Here is a 16428-nt window from a genome sequence, read left to right as displayed (position 1 = left end):
ATATACGTTTTTCCACTAATTGGAAACATCTGTAGGTCCCTTTTGCAATTTAAGGGAATAAAAGCATTGTTTTCTCGAACGTGTGTGTCGGTTCAATCTAAAAAAAGTGTCGCAGCTCGTGGCTTATTATTCCGTTTATTATTAAAGACCAAACAAAAATAAAAGCAGGGACGTCTCTGCGGATATCAGACAGGCTCAGTGTGCCAAGATGGTTTTGATTTTCTTTTTTTTACGACAGTCTAGTTTTTGAGGAAGCCTATTACTGTCCTCCCACACACACCCATCAGTAGCAGGCGCACCACGACCTCAATAACCCTACACACGCACGCACGCGCACACACACACACACGCACACACACACACACACACACACACACACACACACACACACACACACGACTCCATAAATCCATAGCACCAAAACGCTCCTGCCATCAAGTGGCCGATTCCTCAAACTGCATCCGAAGTTATATTTAAAGTACTTTTGCTGAGTATTATAAATGATTTACTACTTCATGAGTATTCTACACTACATTTCCAGCAAGAATATTATTATTTTTTAGCAGTTAGCTTGATAATTAAGGTTTTACTTTTAGAGATGTGCACTCACAAAAAAACACTGTTGGTTTTTGGCAGCGGTAAAACAAGTCTTCAGGTCTTGTACTAAAGTAAAAGTAGACATACACTTCAGATTCATCAAATAAATTAAATACACATATCAATATCGGACTCTTGGTTGCAGTGGAGTAGAAATACTCAAGTAAAGTGCAAGTACCTGATCATGGTTCATAAGTATAGTACGTATTTAATTGCAACCACTGGGTAAACATTCAAAATGCAACTTACTGTATGCAACAGTATTGAGCAAAAGGTTCTTCAAAGTACAAGAAGGTACTCATTATACAGCATAACTCAATAGATTTTATACATTTAAATTATTTTTAGTTAATCACCTTTAGGGCACTAAATGTCCCCTATGGACTATATATAATTACTATTTAAAATACAATAAAAAGAACTTATAGTTGAAGCAAATGAAGGGCTTTCTAATTCTAAATGTCTCAAATGGAGCCTCTGGAGGTGAGTAAAACAAACACATCAGGAGTATACTGGAGATAAATATTTAATAACATTATTAACCAATGCGATTAAGTTACAGATACTGCTTTAAATGGCAAAAGCTCCTTAACTTATTTCATTCACACAAGAAAAAAACCCTGACTTCCTTCATGGAGCTCCGTTTCTGAGCGCTTCTCGATCCAGAGTGAAACAAAGAACACTGGGGAATTGTTTGGCGGGATAATGGGAAACAAAGACGGTAAATACAGTGTGTGTCGCCTATTGGCAGCTTCAATATAAAAATATTAAAAAGAGCGTCAGTGTGACAGATCTGTCAGTATAGGAGTGCAGTAAAGGGATCCTTGCATGACATCTTATAATAATAAGTCAGAACAATAACCATGTTTGAGAGGCACTTCTTCACGATTCAAAGGGGATTGTTGTTTTTTTTAGAGAAGTGATGGAATCTGAAACAAAAGGGGGAAAAGATGCAATGTAATCAAATCCTTTTTCCTGTCAACAACATCTATTTTACCCCAAAGGCCACGACAATATGCTGGATTCCTGCTAGAAAAAAAGCAATGCTGCAAACAAAACTCAACCATAATTAAATATATATTTAAAGGATATCATAGCAGGGTTTCTACAGGATATCACAGCAGGGTTTCTACAGGATTAGACAGCTGGATTTAAGCTGAATGTTTAGGAAATACACTGCAATACCTGTTTGATAATTATTTGGCCAAAGTATTTCCTCAAAAGCATACACAAACTACCTCCCCTCTACATTTAGGCTTCTATTAATCCTCATTTGAATTGTATTGTATCCCATTATTTTCTCTAACATGGATCATTTGTACTGATTTTGAATATTGACTTGCAAATACTGCTGTGTGCAAACGGTTTGAAACTTGAGAAAATTGTGTCTGATAAGAACCTCCATTTTTGGTTAATGTTATTTTACAATTCCAATGTTGGGTTGAATCCCCATTTGGTCAGATTTCATCACTCTTTAAAGTGAGTTAAGTTATTAAATAACTTTGAAGGAATTTCCTTCACACTCCACCGGGAAAGGGCAGTTAATATAGTGCACAGGGTGAGTTGGATTTGATCACCTCTGAGGGCTGAATGCAAATAAGCGCACCTCCCGGTCCATCAGAACAAACTCCGCTTTGCAAGACAACCCATTTAAAAAAAATGAGTAGCATTATTAGCTTCTTGTCTCAAGATTTAAAAGACATTCTCTGCAACATTTTACAATAAATCCAAATAAATAAAGAGTTTTTCCAATATGCTGACTCATTACTCAAGAACCTGCAGTCAGATTTTATGACTAAATCCTTCTGCAGCAGGAGATACACACTAAAGCTCAGTGTGTGTGTGTGAATTAAATAGTCTCTTAATGAAAAGTCAGTGTGTGTTTTCGCCTGTGAAGGCTGGGTTCTCCTCTCCTCTGGGTGAGGATGGGTGCGTTTGGTCTTTGTCCTCGTTAGAGTCTGTGGGTGCTGCGGGGCGGGTGGTGTCTGGCTGCGTGGGAGTTTCTGTGCCGTCATCACTTGGGTTTCTATGCGGCAGCGACACCGCCTCGCACTCGGGCGACGCCTGCTCATTAGGTACCTGGCAACGAGAGGAACAAACAGTAACAAGCTGCAACACGGAGGGGCTTTTATTTTGAAAATTATCCTCAACCTAAGCTTGCTAAAAAAAACTACCAAGTACAAATACAAGAAGGAAGTAAAATCATGTCAATTTAGTTCTTGATTAAAAGTACTTAGTTACATTCCAGCTCTGCTAGCATCTTGTAGCTATCCCAGTGCTAACTAGACTAGCTGATATTTCAAAAACACACACTTCCCTTCCAACTTCTCGGCTGCCCTACTCTGTCCATCTTCAGGAAAATCCAACATGGCCACGAGGAGGACGACGGTGGGGTCGGGGGGGGGTAACATCAACCAGGGAGTGGGGGGGGGGATTAGGGCATGCACCTCACATTGCGTCATGACACGGAGGCGTGTGAGATTCGCAAACACGTATGCATGCAGATACACGCCCACATACCACACACACACAAAGTTACAGATGAGTCACCACATGCATCAACACACACACACAAAGGAAACACTGGACACCCCCCCTCCACACACACACAAACACACACAGTAATTTTCCATTGACCTTCGCACGCAAAAACGTCTCACCTTTCTTCAGAATATGTGTGTGTGTGTGTGTGCGTGCAGCAGGTTAGGGGAGGAAGTGTCAGAAAGATTAGGTTAGTTTGAGTTCAAGAGACATCGTGATACACACACTTAAGTATCACACACAACTCATGGAAAAGGCTATTATTAGTAGTTTAATGCATGAGGAAACACCAGAAAATAACCTTTGTATTATTATTGATTACTCTCCTGGTTGTTTAAGAGATTAATCAATAATCATTTGGTATAAAATGGAATAAACTAAAGAAAAATGTCTAGCCCAGATCCTCCAAAATATAGATGTAGAGTTATTCCCAGCACAATAAACAAAGATATACCAGAGGAGAGTTTAAGCAGGCCATGATTCTGTATATATTTTGAATATAGGCCTTGTGTTTTCTAGTTTTTATCCTAAATTGGACCCCGTACTTTAGATTTAACCTTCTACTTAAGGTCAAAACACGGCTTTGATTGTAGTTCTGCAATATTATTGAATATATTGTGAATAAAGGACACCGTAATCTGACAAAACCTTCTGATGTAAGTAAAACCTGTAGTTCTGATCATCTATTTTATGTATGGATTCACCTGCAGCGGTTGAGTCTCTGACGGCGGCGCACCGTTCTTCCTCATCTTCATCATCTCTTTGACCTGCACGATGGCGAAGGCCACGGTGACCCACGGGGCGCCGGAGAGCACCCAGGCCGGCCTGCTGACGTCCTCCTGGTCCTCCTGGTGTTTGGTCTTCTTCACGGGCAGCGCGGCGGGGGAGCGGGTCAGCGCGGGGCTGCCGGCGCCACTCTGGTTCTGCACCAGGTTGATGGTGGCGATGGGAACCGGGCTGGAGGGAACCGGGATGTTCTCCGCCAAAATCCTATCCTCTGGGAGAAGAGAGGGCATGTTACAGAGACAGGGAGGTTAAAACGTAATGTCTCAAAGTAGATTTGTCCTTTAAAAATAAAGAAAAGGACTCACCTTTCTCCTCGGACTCTGCAGTGAGCCACTGGATGAAGGAGAAGATGAGGAGGATGACGAGGGAGGCCATGCCGATCCCTCTGAACGTGGCCGCAGCGCCTGCAAAACAAACGGGAGGAAAACTGTGAGTAACTGTGGAATAACACTCACTTTGGTGTGTGTGTGTGTGTGTGTGTGTGTGTGACGTCGATGTTGTGTCGTACCAAAGTAGTTGACGAACACCCCCCCCACCATGGCTCCACAGCCGCGGCCCAACCCGAGGTGCAGGCCCTGCAGGATGCCCTGCGCAGACGTCCTGAGGGCCGGAGGGACCGCCGCGCTCAGGAAGGAGATGCAGGCGGCCCAGACTGAGGCGTGCGTCACACCTGGGGGACACACAGGGACAGACGAGGGACAAGATATTTTAAAAAGAGGCTATCAGGCCATGAAGACACTAAGTCAAGCCTTTCATTTCTTTTCTGTTCTGTGTGTTTGAGCTGAAATGTAACTGTTGAAATGAATATTAAAAAAGGGACAGTATGTAAAAAGACACTGCATTCGATAAGAGCCAAAACTATTGAGAAAGAATAACTCCATTACATCGTTTGTCCACCAGAGAGCATCAAAACTATAGTTTTAATGTTAAATGTCCTGCTAAAACCAGGTCTTAATCCCTCTCTATTCTACGTCAATTCCCAAATGTTCTCTGGTTTCACGCTAAGGATTCCAGTCAATAGGATTGATTTACGGTGCAAAACAAAACACTGATCATCTTTACTGGTTTAACCATCTCCTCCATGCTAACAGACCAGCGGAGAACTTTAGTCTGAAGTATTGAACGCTTTGTCTTGTTTACTCTGAGAGCCGTCGTGTTTTCTCAGGGCGGACATCTCAAACAAACTCCCACTGATCATTAACTACAGCTGCCGTTCATCTCTCGAGTTTGATTCCTCCACTTATATTGTGCATTTTAATAACGTCGTGCATGGTTCAAATAAGTCCTACGTGATTACCGTAATACTTAGAATTATTTACTGATATTTTTAGGAAAGTTCGGCACTTATCAGTCCTTTTTATTCATGGACATTGGAGATAATCCAATCAAACCAAATGCAGGTCTAAGAGGAAGAACATGCAGATTGCAGAGGTCATTTCAGGTGAGGCCTCCTGCTGTTTTTATTAATGACTTTCAAAATGAAAGGGGCAGTGTGAGGAAGCGAGCAGCCTGATAAGAGCGCTGCTGAACAAACACAGCCGCTTCCTGCGCTGACGGCGGGGTCCTACCCAACCCCGTCCCTGCAGAAGGAGCAGCGTTACCTTGAAGGACCTCCATGGGCAGCACGGTCCAGGCGTTCTGCAGGTACGAGATGTACAGGTAGCGCGCCGTGTTGCAGGCCAGGCCGATGTACAGCACCCTGAGAGGAGAAGATGGAGGACAGGGGTGTAAACATATGAATGTATATATGGACAATATGGGGGTCTCTCTATCAAAACAATGCTATAACCTTCCTCTCTTCTGATTAAAAGCTGCATAAACAGAGAATAAAGCAGTGTTTCTCCAGTGGCAGCAGTATTTCATATAGGAAATGTCTTTACATGTAGGTGTTGTTCTGCACCCCGTGATGATCTGGTATTTGTTGAAAGTCTTTGCTCTCACCAGGACAAACACACGGATCTGCACACGGCACACCCTCCACACATTTGTCCATTACAACACAAGATTACCGAGTGTTTGTTCATCCAAAGAAGGCTTGCCGAGCACACGAAGCACACGATGCATGAAAGGAAACGAACGATGGCTCGGTAAAAACTGTGAAACCTTCATTCGTTTTGTAGCTCACACAACAGAGAGTGAGATGTTGAAAAGCTGCTTCCTGCAGTCAGTAAAACAGGAAGTGAGTTTCCTCTGAAGTCTGAGCAACATGGAGGGAAAGTGATAAATTGGGAGATTAAACGGCCTTAAACTGAGACAGGAGGGAAAAACTGACTGAAGATAACCCCTCCATTTTGCCCAGTTTGTCTCTGCTTTCCTATCCATAGAGTGAACGTTTTGAGACAGTATTGTGTAGTATTACTCGTGGAAAAATGTATCGACGCGCCAGCCAATAAGAGCGCGAGTGTGACGTGATGTCACTTGATAAAAACACACTTTGGTTTGTGATTCAGTTGTTAATTAATATCAGCAGCAGCAGCACTTTCTCTTCTGCCTCACTTCCTTTTGGCTTGTTTCAGACTCCACAGCAGGAACGTTTCAGAGCTGAAATGTTACACCTCACTCTCAAATGTCCCTGCAGCCTGCGACCCAGAATTCACTCTGACAGAAACCCCGAGCATCAATGACAGCTTTGTCTCGGACATCCACTGTGACTTAAACCGCTGCTGCAGAGAGGATTTAACGGCTCAGTGTGAAGCAGAGAGAGTTATTAGGCTATTATTGAAAGCAGGTAAGATGTTAAAAGTTGAAGGAGTCGGTCATTATTTACGAGATTGAAAGGACCTTTAATTGGACTTAAAACTAATGTAACAAAAATTGGTATTAAGGAGTTTTTTGGGTGTCTGGTACGTAAAATAGGGTAAGGAATAAATAAAAGATCTCAGTATTTGTTGAAAATCTGTAAATACTGAGAAAATTATTGTTATTTTAAATGATAAAGTAATTTTGTTCTGTTATGAAGTTAAAAGGTATATTTCAAAAACTACATTTTCCCCCAATTAAATCAGTAAAAAGTGATCTGTGCAATATTTCTGGCCAGGATCTAAATCCAGCACTTTAGAGGGAGGTTAACAATATGTATTTTACCTGACGTGTCCGACCAGCTCGATGAACTTGTGGCTGGTGAAGTATGCGGCGAGCTCGGAGATGTGGCTGAGGACGGAGCAGATTCCAAACAGCGTGGTGGAGCCCTGCAGGTCCTCCAGGTGCCAGTACAGGAAGGTGAAGACGAAGCCGTACCCGAAGCCCATGAACCAGGCGACGAAGAGCACGGAGCTGTAGCGCACGCTGCACAGGAGCCTCAGCAGGTCACTGTAGTTGAACTCCTGAGCGGCGCTGCTACCGGGGCTGCTGGGAGTTTGCTCATTGGGAAGCGCCCTGGGGCTGTCCTCCACCACCCCCTCTGGAAGCTCCTGCTGGTACCCGCTGCCGTCCTCGAAGTAAAACTGTGTGGCGACGATGAAGGCGACGGCCATCATCACGCCGAAGACGATGAAGGCGATCTGGTAGTTGCGGAATTCGGGCACGATGCAGCCCAGGCCGTTGATCAACGGGATGAGGTGTGTATGGTCGATCCAAATGCCAACCAGCAGCATGGCCAGCCCCCACCCCAGGGAGCCCCACATCCTCTGCAGGCCGTAGTGGTCGCGGGCCTTCCCGAGATATTGCAAGGTGACGGTGTCCACGATGGTGAGGGCTGGGGCGCTGAAGAACTCGCCCACGATGACGACGAGCAGGATGAGCAGGAAGAGGCTCTCCACCTGGTCCGGGTTGTAGATGATCTCATACTTCTTGGCTTTGGTTGGAGCAGGGGAGGTTGTGGTGGTGCGTGTGGTGGTGGGACGGGTGGTGTTAGCCGGAAAAAAGGGAGCTAAAGTGGTGTTGAAGGGAACTGAAGAGTCGTTGGCGCCTCGTTTTTCTCTGGGGAGAACCTGAATATAGGAGTCCAGTGTCTCATGAAGCCCGGAGAGTTCTAGAATACTCCGCCGACTCCTGCTGCGGTTGGTGGAGCTGCTGGTAAAGTTACCAGGCGGGAGAGTAGTAATCACAGGCATAGTTGTTGTGGTGATAGGTGCAAGATTTACCTCCACGCACTTCATCTCCGCGGGTCTGACAAAGCCGATGCCGGAGTTGAATACCAGCCAGCAGACAACAGAGAACAGCAGCACGGCCTTCCCTTTCTTGAAGCGGTCGGCCACCACCCCCCAGAAGGGAGCGCTGCAGAACTCGATGAAGTAGCGGATGCCGACGAGGAGCCCGCTGCGGCTGGCCGACATGCCGAGCTGCCTGTAGTACAGGGCCAGCAGAGGGTGCAGCGAGCCGTAGGCGGCGTAGAAGAAGAAGTAGAAGATTTTGGAGATGAGGAGGTGCAAGTTGATGCGGAGGCACATCCTCTCGCAGCAATCAATGGAGTTGGAGGAGGCCGGCGGCTGCTCCGGCGGCGTGTCCGAGGCGGGCGATGGCGTCTCGGATGCACCTGCCGCATGATCCAGCTGCGGCATGTCGAAGGGCTCGGCCAAGACATACTTCCTCTTCTGATCCTCCTCATCGTCCGTCAGGATGGCAACCTTGTCTTCAGCTGGCATATCTGGAAGATAAGGAAATTAGGATGGATCACCAGCGCTCAGTAACCAAATCAGGCTAAATGTATTCTGTCAAAACCAAATGATGTTAGGCGGACACCAAACATGATAATAGGGTCCTCTAGTGCCAATTAAGTATGTGATTAAGCGATGTTTACTGTTCTTAACAGAATACCTAATACTAGTACCAACAGATATCCAACTGTTTTAACATTTTATAGTACTATTATGTTTAGTCTACAGTAACACTCTTTAAAACATGTGAAACCATGATTTAAGAGATGGTTCAATTAAGTAAGATTAAATAAAATGTGTTATAATAATAATAATACATTTGATTTGAAGGCGCCATTCTCGGCACTGAAGGACACCGTACATGATACACACACAAAGACCATAAAAGGAATCAACAATGCAAGTAAAAAATAAAAACAATAGACGCTGACGGAGGAATTGGCATAAAGTGGAGTAAGCAGTTTTGAACAGATGTGTTTTGAGCTGTGTTTTGAAATGGGGGAATGAATCCATGTTTCTGAGTTGGGGTGGTAATGAGTTCCAGAGACGGGGAGCAGAGTGGCTGAATGCTCTGCTCCCCGTGATGATGAAACGGGCGGAGGGGACAGACAGGTGTATGGAGGAAGAAGATCTGAGGGAGCGGGATGGAGTGGGAACATGGATGAGGTCGGACAGATATAGGGGGGGGGGGGGGGGGGGGGTGAGGTTGTGGATGGCTTAGAATGTTAACAGGAGGACTTTGAATTGAATACGGAACTGAATCGAGAGCCAGTGGAGCTGTTGGAGGACAGGAGTGATGTGGTGGATGGAGGGGGTCCGAGTTATGATGCGGGCAGCTGAATTCTGGACTAACTGAAGTTTATGGAGAGTTTTTTGAGCGAGGCCGAAGAGGAGAGAGTTGCAGTAATCCAGACGGGAGGTGACGAGGCTGTGGACAAGGATGGCGGCAGTGTGGGGGGTAAGGGAGGGGCTTAGGTAGGTGGAAGTAGGCAGACCAGGTGATGTTATTGATGTGGGATTGAAAGGATAGTGTGCTGTCAAGGATGACACCCAGACTCTTAACCTATAAAGGTTATAAAGGTGACAGGGGTTACAGATGGAGAAAAAAACCGTCTTGGCCCACTCTGGCACATTTATAGACATATCTAATAAGGTTCTCAATAAACGAATTAAAAAATAATGAATAATCGTTTCAAAATAATGGAAACTAAATAATTTAAACAAACGTTGCTGGATTATTTACATTTTCTTTGTATGCCTGGATGTTCATCGGTTTTTATAAATGTTGAAATCACATTTTAAAACTAAAATGACATTGTGGTATCATTCACTTTTAAATGAAACCATAGTAAAGTTACATGCAACCGGCAAAAATAGCTTGTGGTCCGCGGACCCTCGTTTGGGAACCGCGTATCCGTCACTGACTGTCACTGATGGTCTTATGCGGAAGTAATATGTTATCTAGAACAAAGCTACCTTATTTAAGCCTTAAAACACACCAAAAACAACGCAATTAAATACCAAAAATGACCTTTATTACCTCAAATTACGTCACCAATTTCACAAAGCACAGGAAACCGGTTTCACGTGATTGAAATGACTCTTAACGTGGCACCTGCTGTCATTTAAAAGCTCGTGATCTCAATTAAACTCTTTAAATATATTTTTAAAAGACGTAACGTAGGATAAAACAGCACATTCAAACAATAAACGTATGAAATGTCTTACCTGCTCAGGTTACCGCTCCCATTAAACTATGACTGCGCAGTTTCTGTTGAATTTCTCCCTCTTTTGTCGAACATTTTTCACCCAAAACGCGTCATAAATACCACTTTAATGTACCGGATATTGTTTGAATTTAACACAGTGTATTAACCTTTAAATGTTTACTGTAAATGGGAAGGGTTTCTCCGGCTCTGCTCTCTTTGTATTGAGAACAACAGCAGCTCGTCAGACCGGAGATCCCACCTGTCCTCCAACAATCAAGTCCGCTTTGTTGGATGTATCTGCTTCCGGCGTGCCCTTCCAAAATAAAAGCCATTGTTATGATTACGGTACATTACATTGAATACGTCGACGGATGTTTATCTAATTGAACTACTTTTTACCAGGTTGTTTCAAGTGGCCGCACAATATACCACATTTAATTTATTTTACATGTATTTCCGTCAGTTAAACGTATTGCCTGTAATAAGCAATAAAAAAAAGTTAAATAAATAAAATATGCCATATACGTCCAATTGAGCTTTGGAAAACTATATTTCTAACTTGTTTCGGAATAAAGAAGGTATTGGGTAATACATTTCATAAATTAGGAATAATTGATGATACAAATTATTACTAAATCCCTATATGAAATATACATTAGGCTTTTATTTTGTGGATATCCGGTCACCTTCAGTGCTGAATGCTATCACTTGAAGCATCAATGAGATGAAGCCTGAGGGGCTCCAGCATGTCTGATAAAGGGGGAACCATCAACCATAATGAAAACATATTAAAAACATTCCAGTAATTCCGTTAAAATTACTCTCCACAGATAACAAAAAAAATCCAGTAGAGTAAAATAAATTAAATAAAATTCACCACTGAAGCATATATCCCTAGAGTTGTATAATGGTTATAATAAAGCAAGTTAAATAATAGTAATAATAAATATTTAATGCATTTAAAGCTATTACTGTCAAATCTAATGTCATGAAATTGTAAAAGCAATGCATCAGTCTGACCTGCAGAGGGTGCTAAAGACCTCAAACAACATTACAAATGTTGTGTTGAAAGAGTCAATCTTATGAATGCCACTAAAATGTGACATTAAACACCCCATTTAATGTTTTCCAAACTTGGAGAAACATATGTAAATGCACCACAATGCATACATATAAATAAGATACATACATTTCAAACTTTTAAGATGAGAACATAAAACCTTTGCACTAATAAAGCTGTGAAAAAATACATTATATTTAAAGGGAATGTTGCAGCAGGATGTTTCCTCAATAGTTTTGTGTTTTTTTAAAAGCTTTTTTAGACTTTTTTTGGTGTGAGGCATATGGGAAATAAGACAATGAACCTCTTATTTAAAATCTCTTTCCACGCAGATATTCCTGAGATATTTACTGGAGCAAAAGATTCCTGTAAATATTGCTAGAATGCCAGAAATTAATCAACTTAAACAGACAGACTCAGTAGTCTGACTCTTCTGAATGCTCCCCCTGCTGCGTCCAATGCGTACTCCTCTTCTTCTTCTTCCTCTTCCTCTCGCCCATCAGCATGGCCGCCAGCACGGTGGTCACCACAGTGAAGGTGATGATGAGCACGGTGACGGTCTCTGCCAGGCACAGCTCAGAGTCCACGTCCATCAGCCGGTAGTCTCTGAGCACCGGCGGCTCCTGGCACGTCAGGTTGTAGTAGTCGTCCAGGAAGAGCCTCTGGATGCTGCGCAGCTTCCGGAAAACTCTCTGCAGGTCGCAGTCGCAGTTCCACGGGTTCTCCTCCAGCAGGATGTGCGTGCTGTAGGTGTGGATGCTGAGGAACGTCTTGAAGTACACCGTCGTCATGTTGTTGTCGGCCAGGTTTAGCAGGGACATGCTGGTGAGCGGTTTGAACACGCCCATCTCCATGTCACTGATCTGGTTCGCGGCCAGGTTGAGGACCTCCAGGGAGCGCAGCATGGAGAAGACGCCGCTGCGCAGGGAGGTCAGCCGGTTGTCCTGCAGGTGGAGCTGCCGCAAGCTGCTCATCGGGGCGAACGCCCTGACCTGCAGAGGTGGAAGAAGTCCTCAGATTTAATACTTAAAATAGTATTCAGTACCTGAGTAGCTGTACTTGTGTGCTGCTCACCTGGATGGAGCTGATGCTGTTGGCGCTCAGGTTCAGCCTCTGCAGGGCGTCCAGGTGCAGGAAGCTGCGGCTGTCCAGGTGCCTCAGTCGGTTGTGTGCAAGCTGCAGCTCCCGCAGGAAGGAGAGCCCGACGGAGAACCCCTCAGTCAGCACTGAGATCCGGTTCCACCTCAGGTCCAGCTTTTGCAGGAACTCCAGCTGGGAGAACCCCCCGTGCTGCACCACGCTGATGTTATTGTTCTGCAGCAGCAGCACCCGCAGCTTACGGTTCTTGTCGAAGGAGCGCTCGGGGATGACCGAGATGAGGTTGTCGGAGAGGTCCAGGAGCTCGGTGTAGGGCGGCACTCTGGAGGGGAGCTGGGTGAAGAGGCCCCGAGAGCAGATGGTGAACTTCAGATCTCCTCGACAGTCGCAGCCCAGCTCACACCAGCTGCTGTGAGACCTGCAGGATGCCTCCGTCAGCAGCAGCAGCAGCAGCAGCAGCACCGCCTTCATGGCTGCAAAGCTCTCTGAAACCCAGGGGTGGAAAAAGTGTCCAGATGCTTTACTTAAGTAGAAGTACAACATTGTCAAAATACTTCATTACAAGTAAAAGTCCTGCATTCAATATCTAAGTACAAAAGTATCATCAGCAAATGAGGTATTATCTAACGCTGAGTTTCATTAGAACATACAAGGTGCAGACTTAGCGTAAGGAAGGCTTTTAAACACTCTGGGATAAAGTGCATCTGAGTCTTTACTCAGTCGAGCGTGCTGATGATTTTAATGCAAACAGGTTGCAGAGGCTTTCATCAGGGTGGAGGTCTTTTTCTACTGCCTGCGTTCTACAGTAAACCCTGACTAATTCCAACTGAATATCAGATTTGAAATACTTTTATCCTTTTAATAGTGCCCAAGAAAGCCTCTGTAAATCTGATCCGTCTAGATCACTAAAATACAATGGTACAACTTTATAAATACAAAGTTATAATACATGTTATTATTGTTACAATGTTTTCTGGTTTCTCTTACCAGCAGCTGTCTCTCCTGTAGACGGCGGTCAGCAGGCGTCCGGCGGCAGGTGGAGGCGGAACATGACGGAGGCGTTGTCTGCCGACGAGAGACACCACAAACAGTGATGGAAAGAGACACAGCGAGGGGAGGAGGGAGAGCTCGTCAATTATTCACCATGCAGCGCTGTGGGAGGGGGTTAAAGGAGAGGGGAGGAGGGGGGGGGTTAAGAGAGTGAAACTGGGCCACAGAGAATTAGAGTCTGGATGGATTTGATTGATTGAAGCGGAGGGTGTTTATCTCCAGGTTTATTTATAGACACCTGGATTTAATTACTACAACTTTTTCAGATCATTCGATAAGTGTTTGACTTTAGTTTAAAGGGTTATAATCTTTGGACTGATGGTGGTTTCAGGAATTCATTTGGGTTGCCAAATCTTATTCAGTTTTATTGAATATTTACCACTTTTATTTTGACATGCACTACACACAATAGTATTTTGATTTAGGATGGATTAGACTTTACATTAATCTATTAACCTATTTAACCTATTTAGGTGATCCAATTCTATTCAAATGTGTTGTTATTTAATGTATCACTTATTTAACTGAACTCCAATTATAACATGTTATTGTATGAAATCATTACAATATAATATTTGTGTTGAACGGTTAGTCTTTTGTTTGCTATTATTCATTAAAAATGTTTTTAAAAATGGTATTAGGTTGTAAAGTTGAATTATATTCATTAATGTAATCACTCATTTGTAATTAAACAAACCTAGATGTCATAATATTATATCGTCTGTACTTTGCATGATGTGTTCCTTTATCTGAGAAAATGACAGGTCACCAAAATGTCAGCATCTTTTCTTTCGGGTGCTTTGGGTTTTCTAGTAATTACTAACACTATGAATTAGGAAGAGGAGGATTAATTAGGACAACAACACCTGATATTGAAAGTAAACCTAAATATAAAACACAGGAAGTGAGAGGAGCTCTGCTGTAGCTGTGTTTCTTTACTGACAGATTTAAATCCAGCTGCTGCAGATGTGACTTTTTCCTCCTCTGTAGGATGAAGCGGGGATGTATGAGTGGAGGATGATGAGCGGACCTGTTGGGCACAGAAGGAAAGATTACACTAATACGGATAAAGCCCCCCCCCACCCCCCCCACCCCCGACACAGATGAAGCACTCTGCAGCCGCCGGACCTCCACCTCCATTAATCACAGCCTGCGGTATCTGCTGCACATCTTTAACACTGTGGCCTCGTTGTTTACACACAAACAACCTAAGAAGTTAAAGTACCTCTACTAGAGAGTTACAAGTAAAAGTATTGCAATATAAGTAGTAGCATTGTTATCTACTTAAGTGCAATAAAACTGGACATATAGAGATGTTTTAGTGCAGAGAATAATAATCAATAATAGGGTGTGTGTGTGTGTGTGTGTGTGCATTTGTTTTATGGAGACATTGGAGATCTCCCTCTTCAGACAGAGATGTTACAGTGCAGCAGGTTTAGTGTTCCTGCAGAGATCCGGTTTCAGAGCGTCTTTATCTGGATAATTATGGAAACTTATTCAGTTACCTTCCTGCTGCGCACTTCACCAGCAACACACACACATATGCTGCGTGTATCTGGGTCAAAATCTCCTGGAGATGCCAGTGATAAAAAAGACAGAAGCATTTTTAGACACTCAATAATAAATATTTAACAATTGCTATTCCTACAATACATTTAGTCGTTAGTGGGTTAATTATCTGAGTGGGATTTTACCTTCATAGAATTCATTGTAACTCTTTGTCTATATTGTACTACATTCCCCGAAAACATTAAATACAAATACTTAAATTAACTCAATACCCACAAAAATCACAACAAGTCTTTTTCTTTTTATTTAGAATTGATTCATTTTGATATTTTTATGAACATATTTATGAAATCCGATTTAACTTATTTTGTATTATTAAAAATAAATACGCTACAACTGAATTCAGACTTACAATAATTACAAAATGTGATCAACAACAACTATTTATAAAATAGCTCTTACTCTACCACACAAGGAAATGATAACAAAAGTAATCATTTATCAATAATTATAATATCACAATACTTTAATATTATTCTAAAATACTGAGGTTTGCAGAACGAGTGCATTTTATTTTTGACATTTTGAGAACATTTGAACGCTTATTGACTTTTATTTGACTGACATTATGCAGTTCTTTTTCATGCCTGTATCGTAGTATTACAAGTGATACTGACATAAGTACTGCATCCAGCTGTGCTTACATGTACTTCTCTCATATCTCCCACTGTGTCACAGATAAAGGAGATAATCTTCCATCAGAAGGTATTTAGGTGTCGGTAAGTAGATGGTGTGTATGTGTGTATAAGTACTTTCTGTAGTAGTTCCCTGTGTTTTCTTTCAGAGAGCAGCGGGATTACAGTGAGAAATGAAGACGCTAATCGTTAATCCCCGAGGACTGCAGGGATTACCTCCTGCTGCTACAATGCTCAATCTTCATCTCACTTTCCCTCCATTCTTATTAGAGATTTCTCTTTGTGGATTTCTATATGTTTACGTTTAACATAATAAGTTCCAACTAACGATTATAATTATTTGTTGTTTTCATCATTCAAGGTTAATGGTCAAGTCAGTAAATACATGAATAAATACAGAAATACAAATATTAATTGTTAAGTCAGTAAATAAATAAATGAATACATAAATAAACAAATAAAAGAGATAAATAAATGAACACATGAATAAGTAAATACAAATAATAAATTGTTAAGTCAGTAAATACATAAAAAGTTAACTATATGAATAAATATATAAAATAAAAATAATAAATTGTTAGTTCAGTAAATAAATAATTAAAATAAAATGGATGAATAAATGAATAAGTAAATACAATAAATAGTTAATAAATAGATGAATAAATAACTTCGTCTACCATACATTTTTATTTTTCCCAATTTAATAAAACATGGATCTATCAGGTGATATTTGTTTATTACTGTGTAAACAATATGTGCATTTCTTTTAGCTTATTTGTTGTTTTAAT

At 42.3% G+C, this 16428-nt stretch overlaps 2 protein-coding genes across 4 annotated transcripts; both read right to left on the bottom strand.

The window, feature by feature from the left end:
* Positions 1-1105: 1105 nt before the first annotated feature.
* Positions 1106-10566, bottom strand: mfsd6a (major facilitator superfamily domain containing 6a). 2 transcript variants are annotated; one of them, XM_063877858.1, is made up of 7 exons: positions 10248-10566; positions 7009-8509; positions 5526-5623; positions 4433-4594; positions 4230-4328; positions 3843-4135; positions 1106-3261 (listed from the first exon to the last, which is right to left on the bottom strand). In XM_063877858.1, the coding sequence occupies exons 2-7, from the start codon at positions 8505-8507 to the stop codon at positions 3133-3135; spliced, it is 2280 nt and encodes a 759-aa protein (XP_063733928.1). In that variant the 5' UTR covers positions 8508-8509; positions 10248-10566; the 3' UTR covers positions 1106-3132. The 2 variants fall into 2 exon arrangements, with proteins under 2 accessions (XP_063733928.1, XP_063733927.1); XM_063877857.1 differs by having other exon boundaries at positions 1106-2676; positions 10248-10530.
* A 359-nt stretch (positions 10567-10925) lies between these two features.
* LOC134860956 (leucine-rich repeat-containing protein 4C) lies at positions 10926-14531 on the bottom strand. Of its 2 annotated transcripts, XM_063877859.1 has the most exons (4): positions 14380-14531; positions 13374-13538; positions 12363-12871; positions 10926-12280 (listed from the first exon to the last, which is right to left on the bottom strand). In XM_063877859.1, the coding sequence occupies exons 3-4, from the start codon at positions 12855-12857 to the stop codon at positions 11705-11707; spliced, it is 1071 nt and encodes a 356-aa protein (XP_063733929.1). In that variant the 5' UTR covers positions 12858-12871; positions 13374-13538; positions 14380-14531; the 3' UTR covers positions 10926-11704. The 2 variants fall into 2 exon arrangements, with proteins under 2 accessions (XP_063733929.1, XP_063733930.1); XM_063877860.1 differs by lacking the exon at positions 14380-14531 and having other exon boundaries at positions 13374-13562.
* Between the last annotated feature and the right edge of the window lie 1897 nt (positions 14532-16428).

The sequence above is a fragment of the Eleginops maclovinus genome, chromosome 24 (assembly GCF_036324505.1).
Source record: "Eleginops maclovinus isolate JMC-PN-2008 ecotype Puerto Natales chromosome 24, JC_Emac_rtc_rv5, whole genome shotgun sequence".
Lineage (NCBI taxonomy): Eukaryota > Metazoa > Chordata > Actinopteri > Perciformes > Eleginopidae > Eleginops > Eleginops maclovinus.
This window is presented reverse-complemented; position numbering and strand designations above follow the sequence as displayed.

What these genes read in the sequence shown, in the direction of transcription:
- mfsd6a (XM_063877857.1), bottom strand. Translation starts at nt 8,507, where the DNA reads ATGCCAGCTGAAGACAAGGTTGCCATCCTGACGGACGATGAGGAGGAT. An exon ending in GCCCATGGAGGTCCTTCAAG is followed by an intron (nt 4,595 to 5,525) that starts GTAACGCTGCTC and finishes TGTGTCCCCCAG; the next exon opens with GTGTGACGCACGCCTCAGTC. An exon ending in GGTGTTCGTCAACTACTTTG is followed by an intron (nt 4,329 to 4,432) that starts GTACGACACAAC and finishes TTTGTTTTGCAG; the next exon opens with GCGCTGCGGCCACGTTCAGA.
- LOC134860956 (XM_063877859.1), bottom strand. Translation starts at nt 12,857, where the DNA reads ATGAAGGCGGTGCTGCTGCTGCTGCTGCTGCTGCTGACGGAGGCATCC. An exon ending in ACAGCATCAGCTCCATCCAG is followed by an intron (nt 12,281 to 12,362) that starts GTGAGCAGCACA and finishes CCACCTCTGCAG; the next exon opens with GTCAGGGCGTTCGCCCCGAT.